Source organism: Dermacentor silvarum, chromosome 1 (assembly GCF_013339745.2).
Source record: "Dermacentor silvarum isolate Dsil-2018 chromosome 1, BIME_Dsil_1.4, whole genome shotgun sequence".
Lineage (NCBI taxonomy): Eukaryota > Metazoa > Arthropoda > Arachnida > Ixodida > Ixodidae > Dermacentor > Dermacentor silvarum.
The window spans coordinates 127,926,680-127,942,979 of NC_051154.1; the positions used below are offsets into that span (position 1 = coordinate 127,926,680).

General features: G+C 47.1%; 1 protein-coding gene across 1 annotated transcript in view; it reads left to right on the forward strand.

The window, feature by feature from the left end:
• Positions 1-335: 335 nt before the first annotated feature.
• LOC119436008 (clotting factor C) overlaps positions 336-16,300 on the forward strand; it is a 46,290-nt gene continuing 30,325 nt past the window's right edge. Inside the window, exons 1-2 of the mRNA XM_049655158.1 lie at positions 336-862; positions 6,557-6,683. Of these exons, the coding sequence (XP_049511115.1) occupies positions 844-862; positions 6,557-6,683 (146 nt within the window). The 5' untranslated portion in view covers positions 336-843. The remainder of the gene's footprint in view (positions 863-6,556; positions 6,684-16,300) is intronic.

Consider the following 16,300-nt stretch of genomic DNA (forward strand, 5'->3'; position numbering starts at 1 on the left):
CACACTACGGGAAACCGTATTCAGGGAGCCCAAAACAAAGATCAACTTAGTATAGAAAAAGATGAACTTTCTTCCGCGATCGTGGAACTTAGATTCGTCTTGGTTACTACCATTCATTCTAGCGCCAGGTTTGGGGTTTCATCGCCTTCGAGGAAGGCAGACGCGTTGCACCCTTCTTCGTGACCTTTTAGTTAGAAGAGGTTTCTCGTCGAGCAGTGATGAGATGCGCACCCATGGCCTCGGGCCTTCGAGGAGGCGCGTCGCAATCTCTGTCTGCGGCTGAGTAGCAGACAATCAGCGGGCGCTTCCTTCTGCGAGCAGGAAATCCCCCGCTACCTTGCACGATAGCTCGGTCCGTCAGCACGTGCCGCTGTGACGTGAGTGAATGAATCCGGTTTGCCCATGCGTTCATCCGCCGCGAGAAGACCAGCAAGAACATAATGTGTCAGTAAGAAAACGAACAGTCTTTGACCCGACTGCCATCGCAGAAAAGACGAGCAAATATTGCCGGAGTCGGCCCACGTGCACCGAGGAGAAAGTGTTTTGACTGTCGGAGTGAACGATGAACCGCATCATCGAGCGGCCGTGTTGCTCGCGCGCGGCGCAATGAAGGCGGTCCTTCGAAGAAGGCAGCGAAATATCTCAGAGAAGGAGGCACCGTCCTTACTTTGGGACCAGTACGGAGAGGGTCATTTCTACGCGTCACTGGTGCATGCCTTTTATTTATTTTGAAGGGGTACTGCGGTATTTCATACTGCCAAGCTGAGAAGGGTGTCGCTTTGCTGCTCGGCGTGCTCTGTGTGTAGTACCTGTGCAGCCAGCGCGTGTACATCGCCGTTTGACATGATTCCGTCGCTAATCTGTGAGTACCCTGATGCATGCTTTCTCCTTGTCGAAACGACTTCACATGACTGCTTTTTTAGCCGTGCGAGCATGTTCATGAGCACAGAACGGAGTTTGCAAGCACAAAGTTTAAGTAACAATGCTGACTGGCCCTCCAATATTGCGCTTGAGGGATTTCAACTAGTAGCGTAGTAATGTGAGCGATGGATGATGCAAGTAAGATAATGTTGGTGTGTAAGATAATGGTGGAGTAAATGGAACGAAACAATAAATTGTTGACTAGGTGGGTGTTTAGAAAATATTATTACACGATACTATACAGGTGCTGCGGTGAAGTTTGCGCAACAAGAAGACATGAACGAAGCAACAAATTAACTTATCAGAACGTAAGAAAGAGAGATGAGACTAGCTTGTGAAAGTAAAAGAGATATAGAAACATTAGCCGCTGTGGAGGTTAAGTGACATAAATTCCATTGTATGTTCATTAAAGCTGTTAAAAAATTAGCATTATAGCAAATATGTATGCGGTATGCAGGCTACATTGTATATGTCTACACGGATGGCTACAGTTTAATGCATTCTTCAGCTTCAGCATTTGTTATATATCAGACTTCAATAAATGGAATTGTTCAAGTTATCTCGTGCAACATCGACAACAATGGCTGAACTATCCTATGTGCCATGAAATTTATAACTTCCTTTACAGAGGCACAAAAGTTTGTAGTTTTCAGCGACTCCCGGGTGGTACTCATAGTGCGCAGCACGAATTAAAGTTGTGGGGCTTTGCATGCCAAAACCACGCTATGATTATGAGGCATGCCGTAGGGGGGGGGGGGGGTGGACGACTCCGGATTAATTTTGGCCACCTGGGGTTCTCTAACATGCACCCATTTCACGGTATACACGGGTGATTTTGCATTTCGCTCCCATAGGCATGCGGCCACTGCAACCGGGATTTGATCCGGCCGCCTCGGGTTTAGCAGCGCAATGCCGTAGCCACTACGCCACTACGGCGGGTTTTGCAACATGAAAATGAAAACAACTAATGGTATTATAATTAATGAGACCTTCAAAGAGCTCACAAAGGCAAACCAAGCGCAGCACAAAATAATATTTCAGTGGATACCGGAACATTGTAATATTCCAAGCAACACAGTAGCCGATGCAGCAGCATGACAAGTACGTCGCAAAGATACGATTTCCCTCTCAATATCAGGAAGTGAACTGCACTGCATTCTAAAAGCAACATCATTAAAAATATGTAGAAAAACGTGGTTTGACCAAAATTCTGAGAGTTGCGATCTATTTTATATTGACCCACTTATTGAATTGAAAATTTCGTTACCTTTAGATCGAACCAGAATTAGAAACTCTTATTCATCGATTATGGCTGGGCACCGCCTACACAAACACTTCTTACGCAGAGTTGGCCGCGCTGAAATACGTCAGTGGTATAGTGGCTTTGTTGGCGAAGACACATATCACCTGTTTCTACAATGTTCGCATCATGACACACCAAGACGCCGACTTAAATCTTCCTTTATGCGATTTGACCGTAGACCACTGAATTTAAAAAGTTATTAGGGCCGTGGCCAATAAGAGTCATGCAAGTGTGCAGTTTAATAGCATAAAAAAATTTTCGAGGATATCGGCATTATCAGCCGCTATATTAACGCATAAAGAAAAGAAGAAAAAAAGAGAGAAACCGTTTTGTTTATAAAAGCATTTTTTATTTTTACTGTTGCTGTGTATATGTGATATTATTGGGGGCTCGCATCGTTTCTTGAGTGTTTCTTTGTTATGTTGTTCACAGTATTGCCTTAAGAGTGTTTTTCCCGCCGCGGTGGCTTACCGGCTGTGGTGTTGCATTGCTAAGCACGAGATCACGGGATCAAATCCCGGCCGCTGAGCCGCATTTCGATGGGGGCGAAATCCAAAAACGCCCGCGTCCCGTGCATTGGGGGCATGTTAAAGTTAAAGATCCCCTGGTGGTCAAAATTAATACGGAGTCCCCCCCACTACGGTGTGCCATATAATCAAATTGTGGTTCTGCCACGTAAAACCCCAGAAGTCAACTTCAGAGTGTCTTTGTAATGTCGCGTTGTGGTTTTGGCTTGTATGAGATAACGCAACTTTGTTGCAACTATGTAGTATATTGTTCTATGTTGTATGTTGCAACTGTATGTTGTATGTACCACACATTCAAGAACCAAGGAGTAGCCAACGCCGTAATTGTGCGCCTTACGTTGTGAAAAAAAAAGGAAAAAAAAATAACTTTTCACTGCAGAGCACGTGGTCGCGGGCTTGTTTTCTGAGCGCAGCTGCTGTGTTCCGTCCGATGTGGTAGAAATTTTCTGCCAAAATGCCCGTGTACTGAAATTTCGCTTGTGCTTTAAGAACTGGCGGTGAAAATGAATCCGCAGGCCACCACAGTCACTACGGCGTCGCTTTTGGGCCAGGTGCAACGTTATGGCATAAAATATTATCAGTGAGTAAATAATAAAAAAAAAATTAGCAGCGTCTATGCTGCATTCGTGCTCCAGAAGCCATCACTCCAGACATTGATATTTTTGTCGCAACGCCATATACATTATGCGCACTTCGCAGCCAGGGCGACTGCTATAGTACGAGTATACAACGCGCCTCGTGCGTCGCGGCGTGCCGACTGCCGGCTGCAGACTGAGGGATAAGATCAGTTCGGTTCCTCTTACACGAGCGCGCTGAGAAGCGAGAATTTTATCTGTCGACACGTGCCTCCACAAATGCGCAGCACCCCATTTCATAACCCCCATTTCGTAAATACGCTGAGCTCAAGTAGTAGCGCGCCTTTACTCATGGCCAGGGTTTGCCGAGTGAGTCGTTTGTGCTCAAGAATGTTTTTCCTAAGAAAAGGCACCGGCCAGTCGTGATACGACCGATTGTAGTGAGAGCCTGGCCGATGACAAATATTCCTTGAAGACAAAAAAAAAAAAAAAAAACTGTAATTTCGTCCCCAGATCTCTGGCGATGCCTACATGGCGAAGTCTAAGGCGGCGACATTAAAAAAATATTAAATGCATATACGGAGATGTTGGAGCCTCTTGAAGTCATTGGCTATACTCCTCTGATCAGACGTGCTCATAATTCTAGAGCGTATATTGTAGGGCGTATCGCTTTGTAAATAGCCGTGCAGAGAACCAGCCTACGTGCACATTTAAGAAGGGTGGGAGAGATGTATTGTGTGATCGCATTACCGTGCTGTGTGTGAGAGAGGAAGCTATTCCGTAATCAGAACTATATAGAATCAAGCATTAAATGTCCGGCCTTTAGTAGCGCCGATGGCGTTAAGTACCGCGTTGTATAACCTTGTGTTCTCTAGTTAGGTGGTAATGTATAGCTAGCCAAATCTTTGACTCGCACGAGCACCGATTTTCTGTGCGCCAGCACCTTACAATAGGAACAACCTAAAAAATAACGATACGATATTCACGAGCTTTGTAAGAATGACACCACCTTGACCGTTTCGCAAGTTCGTTCAATCGTAACGCGCTGTAAAGTAGAAAAGAACAGCATTTACTAAGCTAGTTAAAGATTTTGCCGGCTGTACATATGTCTCATCGTTCGCCGGTGTCGTTCGGCCGGAATCGGCCCTTTCGTGCCTCGACATCCTCCTTTTTCGTCCATGATGGCGTCCACATTGAGCGAACAGGTGGTCCAGTCAGCTGTTAGCCCACTGGAAAACTTTAATGACGGCATTTCAGTCGTGTGGACAAACCTACTTGCAGAGTCTTGTATATGGTGTAGTAGGCTGTCCTATTATACAGGGTGTCCCAACTATCATGCAGCACGATTTAAAAAAAGAGGAAGAGCGTTACACGAAGCAAACCTAGTGCGTATTGTTTCCAGTACAGTGGAGTGGCCGCCAGTAATTCTTTCGTTACTGAGAATTAATTAGCCAATTGTAATTAATTATTTAACTCGAGAAGTACTGTCCTAATTATCAAAGTGTCAATGAGAAAATTACAGAGCAACATTAAAAACTCCCGATACAGCTTTCTGTTGCGCAATACGTGCTATATAAATGTGTTTTTCCGAGTGTGAAAGAAGCCCGCGAATACACGCAGAATTGCCGCGCGACTGGCCGCTCGAGGCACTTTCGTGTATTCGCGGGCTTCTTTCACGTTCGAAAAAACACTTTTATGTAGCATGTATTGAGCAACAGAAAGCTGTATCGGGAGTTTTTAATGTTGCTCTGTAATTTTCTCATTGACACTTTGATAATTAGGACAGTACTTCTCGAGTTAGATAATTAATTACAATTACCCAATTAAATCTCAGTAACGAAAAAATTACTGGCGGCTACTCCACTGTACTGAAAACAATACGCACTAGGTTTGCTTCGCGTAACGCCGTTCCTCTTTTTAAAAAAATCGTGCTGCGTGATAGCTGGGACACCCTGTATAATGAATATATGGCGATGTTGTTATTAAATAACAGAAGTCACCACACTCAAAGCACAGCCTTTTACTAGAAACTCTGTTCACTGCACCAGTTTCGAGAAATAAGTACTCAGAGACTGCAGTGAAATGCATTGTTATTCAAATATGTTGCCGTACTGTGAAGAAATTGACTACAGAAAACTGTTAACTTGAAAAGTAATGTATTTCGCAGTGCATTCAAGTCCGTGTTTCTCGAATTGGTACTATATAGGCACAAAGTTTCAAGCCTGAATGTTATGTTTCGAGTACCGCGGCTGGCTTCAGTTATGCAATTATAACATGCCCCCTAAAGTACTTTATTGAAAAGTTAACAAGTAAAGTTTTGTTAATTAATAACTGTATTGGCGATTGTAACGCAAATTTTGATACCCGCCACTGCTTATAGTACAAAGCCTCATCAGTAAAAACTATAAATTCGTTTCCAATCCCTTATTTTGAATAAAATCAGACACGAATTGCTCCGCCACAAAACGCCATCGTGTGCCATTTGACAATAAAAAGTGCGCTCACTTGAATACCACCAACAGGACTTATAGAGGCTGAGTTGGGCTCTGACAGCGCAGACTCTGCTATGCTTAGAAAAGCTGCATTCCTCTTCGTCGGGATCATAATTATACTAGCCAAACATGGCACTCATAATGGTCACCAGGTGGTCACACAAACAGTCAATGCCACTCCTACGGGAATCTTTGTGTTGCGGACCGTCTTGTGCGCTTGCAGTTCTAAATTTTGGGAACTGTGGTAGGAACTTCAAGAATTAGTTCGCAATTCAGTGATGAGTGACGAAGTGCGCCAGTGGAGTGTGAAAGTCGTGAGGTGCTCTGTCCTTCCTGTTGCCCCCGTCCCGTGCCCGAAATCCGTTGCAGGCGGGTAGTACACGTACTTCTGGATGACTTTTCTGCTCCATTAATTTTCTCTTAATCTTTAGGCAATGCAGTATAAACTAAGTAGGGGCAATTTTCATGTGCACCTAAATGAGACGGATTGTGTTTAATAAATAGCCTATCCTGATTAGTTATATTGGTTGTGCATATAGAAAACATTCCATTGCCACAAACAAAGCTATTACTATCGTCAGGGTATTCATTCACGTCAGGCCCCCAACAAACAATTAAATCCCTTTCCTTCCTTCTGTATCTCCGAGCAATTTTCTACTGCGCTTGTTTGTTTGTTTGCTGCTTGTGAAGTTCAACTATTTCAGGTGTCTAGCTTTGTTATTTTGTTTTCTCTTGCAGGTGCTGTAGTCTTTTCTGCATTGGTTGCTATCACTTACTCAGTTGACATCAAGGGTTTCTGCCATAATGAGTCGCACGACTGTCCTTGCGGTTCCAATGGGACAACAGTGAACGTCAAAGTAGACGGGTGAGTTGCAATGTTAAGTAATAAAAAGAAAATCCTGTAACACGTTCATTGAGCTCCATCAACCGAAATGCGAGATAGGAACAATATTGTTTTCGCATACTATCAGCGCGTTATCCTCGTCAGAATATAAATAGAGGCGTTACTACCGAAATCATGCATGTCAGCGTATATATTCAACGTGTTTCTCGTATTTTTATGTCATAGTTATAGGGAGATGCAGTGGTATCAGATAGAATATATTGCTCATTGCACTAGAATGAGACAGGTAGTGGAGTATGAATTTACACGCCAACAGTTCGCACCAACTTGGAAAAAAAAGAAAGAAAAAAATCAGGAATCAAGGAAAAAAATTGGGGTGATTAACGATATATGCTCATATGCGTAGTATTTTGTATACGTTAATGCGATGCTACAGTAGCCTGGATGGCTAAGGTTTCTGAAAATGTTTTAACGTAATGTAGCACAATGGATATAGGTGACCTTTCTGCAATATATTGCAGCCAGATCCCGCATCCAACTTTGGTGTGGGCAGTCACAATCAGCTGACTAATATTTTATATGTGACGCTGTTTAATTTTCAATCCAGAATGATACACAGACAGGTCCGTTGATTGAGCGTCAGGCATCGAGTGCGCAAGCTCTGTCCTCGAGCGAGGCGTTGATGATGCGCCCGAAGCACCACGCCTTTCTTCTTCTCTACAACTTCCCTGAGAAGAGAGCGCCATTCTGGCGACTCAAGGGGAGGAGAGGACGACTGGGTCGTAGTAAGGTTTGAGTCGCTGCACATGCAGCGTCTCGCGTCCATGGCACCTTAAGTCTGCGGACGGCGTGCGCGGCTCGATGAGGTAATTGACAGGGTACGTCTGTTGCACGATGCGGTAGGGACCGTGGTACTTGTCGAGGAGTTTAGAGGAAAGACCAGGAATTCTCTAAGGTATCCAGAGCCATAGTAAAGAGTCTGAGCGATATGCACAAGTGCGTCGGTCGTCATCGCGATGAAACTTTTGCAGCCATTTATTTTTAGTCATAAAAGGGCGGGCGAGCCGGCGGCATTCGTCGGTGTATCTGGAAACTTCGAACAGTGGCGTGCACTTGGATCGATCAGGTCGGTAAGGAAGAATCACGTCGAGTGTACAGGAACGTCCACGGCCATACACAAGGAATAAAGGGAAAAAGCCCGTCGTTGCCTGTGGGGCGGTGTTGTAGGCATGAGTCGCATATATGGTAAAACGAGGTCCCAGTTGGTGTGGTCGGACGCGATGAACATGAATAGTATGTCGCCCAAAGTGTGATTGAATCGCTCAGTCATGCCGTTAGTCCGCGGGTGACAGGCAGTAGTGGTGCGACGGAGAGTACAGCATGCCTTGAGGAGCGCGCTAACTACCTCGGAAAGGAAGACACGTCCTCTGTCACGCAGAAGTTCCCGGGGTGCACCATGGCAAAGTACGAAGTGTTGCAAGAGAATGGACGCAATGTCGCGGGCTGTGGCGGTTGGTAGGGCAGCTGTTTCAGCATTACGCGTCCGGTCATCCACGGCAACACCAATCCAGCGATTCTCAGCAGGTGTGCAAGGTAGAGGGCCCGCCGTAGAGGTTGATGCCGTCGACGTGGTCGAATGGTCACGAGGGGCATGGAATTGGTTGCAAGGGATCACAAGGACGGCGAGCAGGAGACTTACGGCGTTGGAATGCTGAACATGAGCCGATGTACTTCTGGAGAAAAGTGTACATCCCACGCCAATAAAAGCGCAAGCGGAGCGTGGTGTAAGTTTTGAAGAGGCCAGCGTGGACGCATTGTGGGTTTGCATGGAAAGTGAAACATACATCTGCGCGGATGTGGCGAAGGACGGCGCACAACCACTTGAGACCGTTGGAAGCGCAGTTCTGACGATAGAGCAGTTTATCGCGTACCGCAAAATGACAAGCTTGACGGCAGCAGAGCACGGGAAGGGCGAGTTGCCGGGGAGTCAGAAAGGCAGTTCAAAAAAGCTGCAATCCACGGATCTTTGCGATGCTCCGCAGCCACATCGATGAGCGCTGGTAACAAAAACACCGAGTCGATGATGGAAAGGCAAGTTGTGTTACTTGATGTGGGTGAGCGAGAGAGAGCGTTCGCATCGAGGTGTTCACTGCCAGACCGATAGACAATGCGCACGTCGAAGTCCTGTAATCGGAAGGCCCAAATGGCAAGGCGGCCTGTTAGGTCTTTCAATGTCGACAGCCAACATAAGGCGTCATGGTCGGTAACGACATCGAGGGGACGGCCGTACAGGTATGGTTGAAATTTTCCAAGGGCCCAAATGATAGCTAAGCACTCCCTTTCTGTGGCGGAGTAATTCGCTTCAGCCTTGGTTAGTGTCTGGCTCACGTAGGCTACTGCATATTCGCCATATCCACTTTTGCGCTGAGCGAGCACAGCACCAAGTCCTACGCCTCAGGCATCCGTTATGGACTTCTGTGGGAGCCATGGGTCTAAGTGGGGCAGTACGGGCGGCGATGTGAACAGACGGCGCAATGTTGTGAACGCGTCGTCGCAAGCTGGGGACCAGATAGAAAGGGCAGTGTCGCCTCGCAGGAGATGGGTCAACGGAGCAATGAAAGAAGCGAAATTTCTGATAAAATGATGAAAGTATGAGCAGAGCCCGATGAAGCAGGAGTTCCTTCAGGAACGTGGGTTTCGGGAAATCGGTGACCGTGCGAAGTTTTGAAGCGTCGGGTAAAATGCCGTCTTTGGAAACCACGTGTCCGAGTATCGTTAGGTGCTTGGCTCCAAAGCGACATTTCTTTATGTTGAGTTGGAGGTCTGCGTTAGTTAAGCACTGCAAGACGTGCTCGAGACAGCACAGATTAGTGGTGAAGTCAGGAGAAAACACGATCACAGTAACATAATAACGTCTTCCATTTTAGCCCACGGAGGAGATTGTCCATCATCCGTTAAAAAGTAGCCGGGGCATTGCAAAGACCAAACGGCATGACGTTAAATTCATACAGGCCGTCTGGTTTTACGAAGACTGTTTTTGGGCGATCGGCCGGAGCCATGAACATTTGCCAATAGCTGGAAAGTAAGTCGAGGGAAGAAAAGTACTCCGCGCCTTGCAAAGAATCGAGAGCGTCGTCGATGCGCGGCAAAGGATACACGTCTCTACGCGTTATTTTATTAAGATGGCAGTAGTTCACGAAATACCGGATGAATCCAACTTTTTTCTTTACAAGTACTACAGGGGACGAGCAGGGACTGTTAGAAGTTTGAACAACTCCACGCTGAAGCATATCGCTGACTTGGTCTTCAATAACACGGCGCTCTGTGGGTGATACGCGATAAGCTCGCTGGAGCAGCCGAGCGTAGGTGCCCGTATCGATCTCTTGATACACCGTCCATTTGCGACCCAAAGTCGCTTGTTGACAATCGAATGTAGAGGAGCACTTGCGAAGCTGGTTGAAGAGCTGGGAACGTTGTTTACGGCTCAGGAGGGCATTCATAGAGCTGTCGAAGACGTCCGGCGTAGACAGGGAGCAAGTAGGACAACAAGTCAATGTGCTGATCTAGACGCAGGTGCCATCAAGAGGTGCGTCGAAGATGGTCACCGAGTCGGTGGGCTCGAGACGTTTAAGGCACCCACCGCGGCGCAAAGTCAGGGGCGAGGCATAATCGTTGGAGACGAGCATATGAGGGAAGTGACAGTGATGAGAGTGAAGGAAAGAGAACATCGTCGATCAACAAAAATATCCAACTGTAAAAAGGGCAGTGGTGTCTTAACAGAGTTGGAGCAGGCAGCCGCAATGCAATACAGATGAGTACGGAGGTATCGTAATGTCATCAGCAACGAAGTTTGTCGCCGGAATCATCAGCCTCATCTAATTCGGCGTCAGCATCGATAAGCGGCGAAAATTTGACTTCGGCGCGAGAACAGTCAATAACGGCCTTGCGATCGGAAAGGAACTCCCACCCCAGGATGATGTCGTAATGAGCAGGAAGACAGAACAACAAACTCGACTGTGTGTGGGTCCTCAAACGGTAATGCGGGTAGTGCATGCAACAGGAGTGATGTTCTGTGTGCTTGCTGTGCGGAGCAACAGTGCAGACAAGGGTGTCATTACTTTTCTGAGCGAGCGACAAAGTTCTTCGACAAAACCTAGCAACTTCCAACAAATAAGTAACGCGGTTTAATTGCCAAGCCAGAACGATACACAGGCAGGTCTGTTGATCGAGCGTCAGGCTCGAGCGAGGGCTTCTCGAGCGAGGGGTTGGCGATGCGCCAGAAGCACACGCCTGTCTCCTTCGCTACAATTAATTGACTTCCTAATTAACGACTATAGGCCAATGCTGCTATTACAGGATTAAAGTCATACATAGTTCAAGACACGTTGAATTACCAGAAATATCGAGAAACACCAGTTTAGAGATCATCATCATCATCAGCCTATATTTCATGTTTAGAGATATCTATCCCCAGAACATGCGGCAAATCGCGTTGGTGTTCCACATGCTATCTTCTACAACAGCGCACTCCTCCCCAGGCACTAACTATAAAGGCAGGGCTCGTACACCTTAAACTTTTGGGCCTGTCTGAAGACTAGGCCTCGTTATCTTTACTGGACCCGGACTGGGCTTTATTTTTTTAAATAAAGTTGTTCTCTCTAAATAAAGTAGGATTCTTTACCTACTTCGGCCGTTATCAGCCTGTCTGTCTGTCTGTCTGTCTGTCTGTCTGTCTGTCTGTCTGTCTGTCTGTCTGTCTGTCTGTCTGTCTGTCTGTCTGTCTGTCTGTCTGTCTGTCTGTCTGTCTGTCGTCTGTCTGTCTGTCTGTCTGTCTGTCTGTCTGTCTGTCTGTCTGTCTGTCTGTCTGTCTGTCTGTCTGTCTTTCGTCTGTCTGTCTGTCTGTCTGGTCTGTCTGTCTGTCTGTCTGTCTGTCTGTCTGTCTGTCTGTCTGTCTGTCTGTCTGTCTGTCTGTCTGTCTGTCTGTCTGTCTGTCTGTCTGTCTGTCTGTCTGTCTGTCTGTCTGTCTGTCTGTCTGTCTGTCTGTCTGTCTGTCTGTCTGTCTGTCTGTCTGTCTGTCTGTCTGTCTGTCTGTCTGTCTGTCTGTCTGTCTGTCTGTCTGTCTGTCTGTCTGTCTGTCTGTCTGTCTGTCTGTCTGTCTGTCTGTCTGTCTGTCTGTCTGTCTGTCTGTCTGTCTGTCTGTCTGTCTGTCTGTCTGTCTGTCTGTCTGTCTGTCTGTCTGTCTGTCTGTCTGTCTGTCTGTCTGTCTGTCTGTCTGTCTGTCTGTCTGTCTGTCTGTCTGTCTGTCTGTCTGTCTGTCTGTCTGTCTGTCTGTCTGTCTGTCTGTCTGTCTGTCTGTCTGTCTGTCTGTCTGTCTGTCTGTCTGTCTGTCTGTCTGTCTGTCTGTCTGTCTGTCTGTCTGTCTGTCTGTCTGTCGTCTGTCTGTCTGTCTGTCGTATGTCTGTCTGTCTGTCTGTCGTCTGTCTGTCTGTCTGTCTGTCTGTCTGTCTGTCTGTCGTCTCTGTCTGTCTGTCTGTCTGTCTGTCTGTCTGTCTGTCTGTCTGTCTGTCTGTCTGTCTGTCTGTCTGTCTGTCTGTCTGTCTGTCTGTCTGTCTGTCTGTCTGTCTGTCTGCATCGTCTGTCTGTCTTTGTCATCCGTCTCGTGCCTGTCGTGCCTTCTCTGTCTGCTCTGTCTCGTCTGTCGTGTCTGTCTCGTCTGTCATGTCTGTCATGCCTCGTCTCACGCCTTCTCTGTCTGCTCTGGGCTCGTGGTCGTGCTGTCTCGCGTTGGCTGTCTGTCTGTCTGTCTGTCATCGTCGTCACGTCTGTCTTCTGTCTGTCTGTCTGTCTGTCTGTCTGTCTGTCTGTCTGTCTGTCTGTAGCTGTCTGTGTATGTCTCGTGCATGTCGTGCATCTGTACAACTTTGTCTCCGACTCTGTCTCGTCGTGCCTTCTACGCCGACCCTGTCTGTCTGTCTGTCTGTCTGTCTGTCTGTCTGTCTGTCTGTCTAGCAAGTCTGTCTGGGTCTCGTGCATGATGGCTGCATCGTCGTACAACTGTCATCCGACTCTGTCATGCCATCGTCGTCACGTACGCCGACCAGTTTGTCTGTCTGTCTGTGTCTGTCTGTCTGTCTGTCTGTCTGTCTGTCTGTCTGTCTGTCTGTCTGTCTGTCTGTCTGTCTGTCTGTCTGTCTGTCTGTCTGTCTGTCTGTCTGTCTGTCTGTCTGTCTGTCTGTCTGTCTGTCTGTCTGTCTGTCTGTCTGTCGTCTGGTCGTGCTGATGCCGTCGCGTTGGCTGCATCGTCGTCTTTGTCATGTCTCGTCATGCCATCGTCGTCACGCCTTCTACGCCGACCCAGTTTGTCTTGGGCTCTGTCTCGTGCATGAATCGTCGTCTAAATTCCACCTTCGTGATCTGACTCTCGTCATGCCATCGTCGTCACGCCTTCTACGCCGACCCAGTTTAGCAAGTTTAATAGCTTGGGCTACTGTGTATGGGCTCGTGGTCGTGCATGATGCCGTCGCGTTGGCTGCATCGTCGTCATTACAACTTTGTCATCCGACTCTGCTCATGCAATCGTCGTTAAGCCATCGTCTTCATACAGCCGTCATGCATTCGTTGTCAGACCGCCGTAGTGATGCCATCGTGGCGTTCCATCATCGTCACTCCAGCTTCGTCATCTGACTCTCGTCATGCCGTCCTTGTCATACAGCCTTCTTAATACAGTCGTCCTCACGCCATTGTCGTTGTCATCATCATCATCATCATCAGCCTATATTTATGTCCACTGCAGGACGAAGCCCTCTCTCTGCGATCTCCAATTACCCCTTTCTTGCGCTAGCTGATTCCACTTGCGCCTGCAAGTTTCCTAATTTCATCGCCCCACCTTGTTTCCTGCCGTCCTCGACTGCACTTTCCTTCTCTTGGTATCCATTCTGTAACTCTAATTAATGGTCCACCGGTTATCCATCCTACGCATTGCATGACCTGCCCAGCTCCATTTTCCCCTCTTAATGTCAACTAGAATATCGGCTATCCCCGTTTGTTCTTTGATCCACACCGCTCTCATACTGTCTCTGAAAGTTAGGCCTAACATTTTTCGTTCCATCGCTCTTTGTGCAGTCCTTAACTTGTTCTCGAGCTTCCTTGTTAACCTCGAAGTTTCTGCCCCATATGTTAGCACCGACAGGATGCAATGATTGTATTGTCGTCATACACTCGATCGTCTTTATCCTATTGTCTTTATACCGTTGTCATGCCGTGTTAGTCATTGTGTCGTCGTCAGGCATTCATTGCCATGCCATCGTCGCGATGCTGTCGTGGTCGTTCCATTATCACCAATTCTAACTTCGGCATCCCACCTCTCGTTATACCACCGTCCTCACGTCATCGTTGTGACACAGTCACCGTCATACCATTGTTGTCATGCCGTCGTCGTGACGCTGTCGTTTTACCATCGTCATCACTTCAGTAAAGCCATCCCATTGTCGTCATGACGTAGTCGTCATACCGCCTTCTTACGTCTATCCTTCTTTGACATTGTATTGTAATTAAGCCTTCGTACTGCGACCGGGTGCGCCTCTAGAACGATGGAGGCCACATCTACGACACTCCGCACGGCCTAGGAATATTGCTGCGTTTTGAAGTTTTGTGGCGTCGAAGAGCCACATGGATTGCGAATCTTCGCATCGCAAAGCTGCAACGACAGGAATAGTTGTGTTCTCAGTTGTGCTCTCGACATCTTGCTCGAGAAAGTTCCCCCCCCCCCCCCTTTTTTTTTCTTTTTTTGTTTCCGGCTAGGATCGGTTTGATGTTTGTGTGAAGAGAACGCGATCCGGTTGCTTGTACTATGTTTGCAGTAAAGCGCTGCAGCGAACTTCAGGGAGTTTGCGTTGAGGTTGTTACTGACATCGGGATAACGTTCAGCGTATGCGTGTTGCAACATGCAGTTTCACGTGATAGCGGCCGTGGTAATGCAGTTGTGAATGTCGCTCAATGCTTCCTTGATTAAAGCTGTTATATCGGATACATGCGGCGCACAACGTGGAACGACCGCGTATGGTACATCAGCAAAAATTGGTACATCGGAGTTTCAGGTGCTCCCGGGTAACGTCGGTAAATCTTCTATGTAAGCACAGCATGTACGTGCCAGCGTGCAAAATAACTATGGCGTAGCATAGCGATACGCCTTTCTTGCGGGCGTGGACACGCTACCCGTATAATTAGTACAAATTAGAAGGCGCTCATTTGAAAATGCGTAATTATGAAAGCAATTGTGTCTTATATCAGCGTCTGAAGGAAATTGGCAGTTCAGAGGCGAACACAGTTTTGGCCACTTAAAATGCAGAATACGTCAACTATTGAATAACATGAAAAAATAGTTAGATTCATGTACTAGGTGAGTTAACTATAATTTGCACAGAAACAGATTATTTTCTTTGATTAGTTTACACAGCAGCAATAAGCGATATGTTAGAAGACAGCGGGGAGAAATCAGTCATGGTCAGGCCACGCACCACAAGCCATACACATAGTGTGCAAATGTGTTTTTATTGTAGTAAGCAGATCCTTCTGTTTCTCATTTATTGTTTCTGCTGTCGACGAGAGAAACAATATTATAATGGGCCAACTACTGCAATAACCACGGCTAAGCGAAGCAGCAGTCACGTTGCGAAAATCTTGAATGTAAACTAGGTAACAGGAACGCAAAAGTAGTGGGAAAGGTTCGCCACAGATTCGTAGTGCATGCTCGCGATAAAGTGCAAAGCTTGATTTTAAGTTCGCTTGCTCTCTGAACTAAAAAGAGCGAGCAGAGTTTGCGCCTTCACCGAACGAAAGTGTGTTGAGGCAACAACAATGAAAAAGCGCTCACTGGCTGCGCATTTATGCGCATGCACAGTGGAAACAGCTGATCGAGCAAGTTGGTGCGCTGCTGCGTTCCTTGTTAAACGTGCCAAGTTGAGCAGGCAGTAAATTTTCAGCAATCCTGGCGAGGCCAGCGTGAAGTATCCGACTTCGTCGGCCGCTGTCTCGCACGCTCGAAACGCCGGACTATCTGTCCGCACCTTAACAGTGAATCAAAGCAGCAGAAGCGTGCTTGTACTTTTCCGACAAAACCCCAGTGCACGAGCACTTCGGTTCCACGACCAATGGGTTCAAGAATACATCGGTGATTTTCATCAGAATCTCGTGTGGGTCCGCTGTCACGCCAGAGGTTTTCACACACAGTGCGACCACTTCAGCCTCATCACCCGCTTTCCTTCCACAAAAGAGCGCAAACCGGCATCACACTGCACGAAAATCATCAAACACAGCGGTTGCGGGGACGCGGGGACCTCGGTGCATCCGCCATGTTGCACAGTGTTACCAGACGCGGCCAGATTTCGCAGCGCCCCCTGCAGTTCATTTTAGTTGCGAATAGCCAAAGGAACGGAAGTCGCAGAATGACCACTACCGATATCAAATAAATGTGACTTCAGGAGTACGGTGTGTCGCTACATTGTTCGAATGCAATCGCATTACCATTGAGTCATAGTGAGATGAGTTCTGTCGTAATTTTTTCCGAGCGGCTCTTTATTAAAAATGTATTACATCAACTATGCTCCGATTTCTATCTTTTCTTTGGTTAATGCTAAACT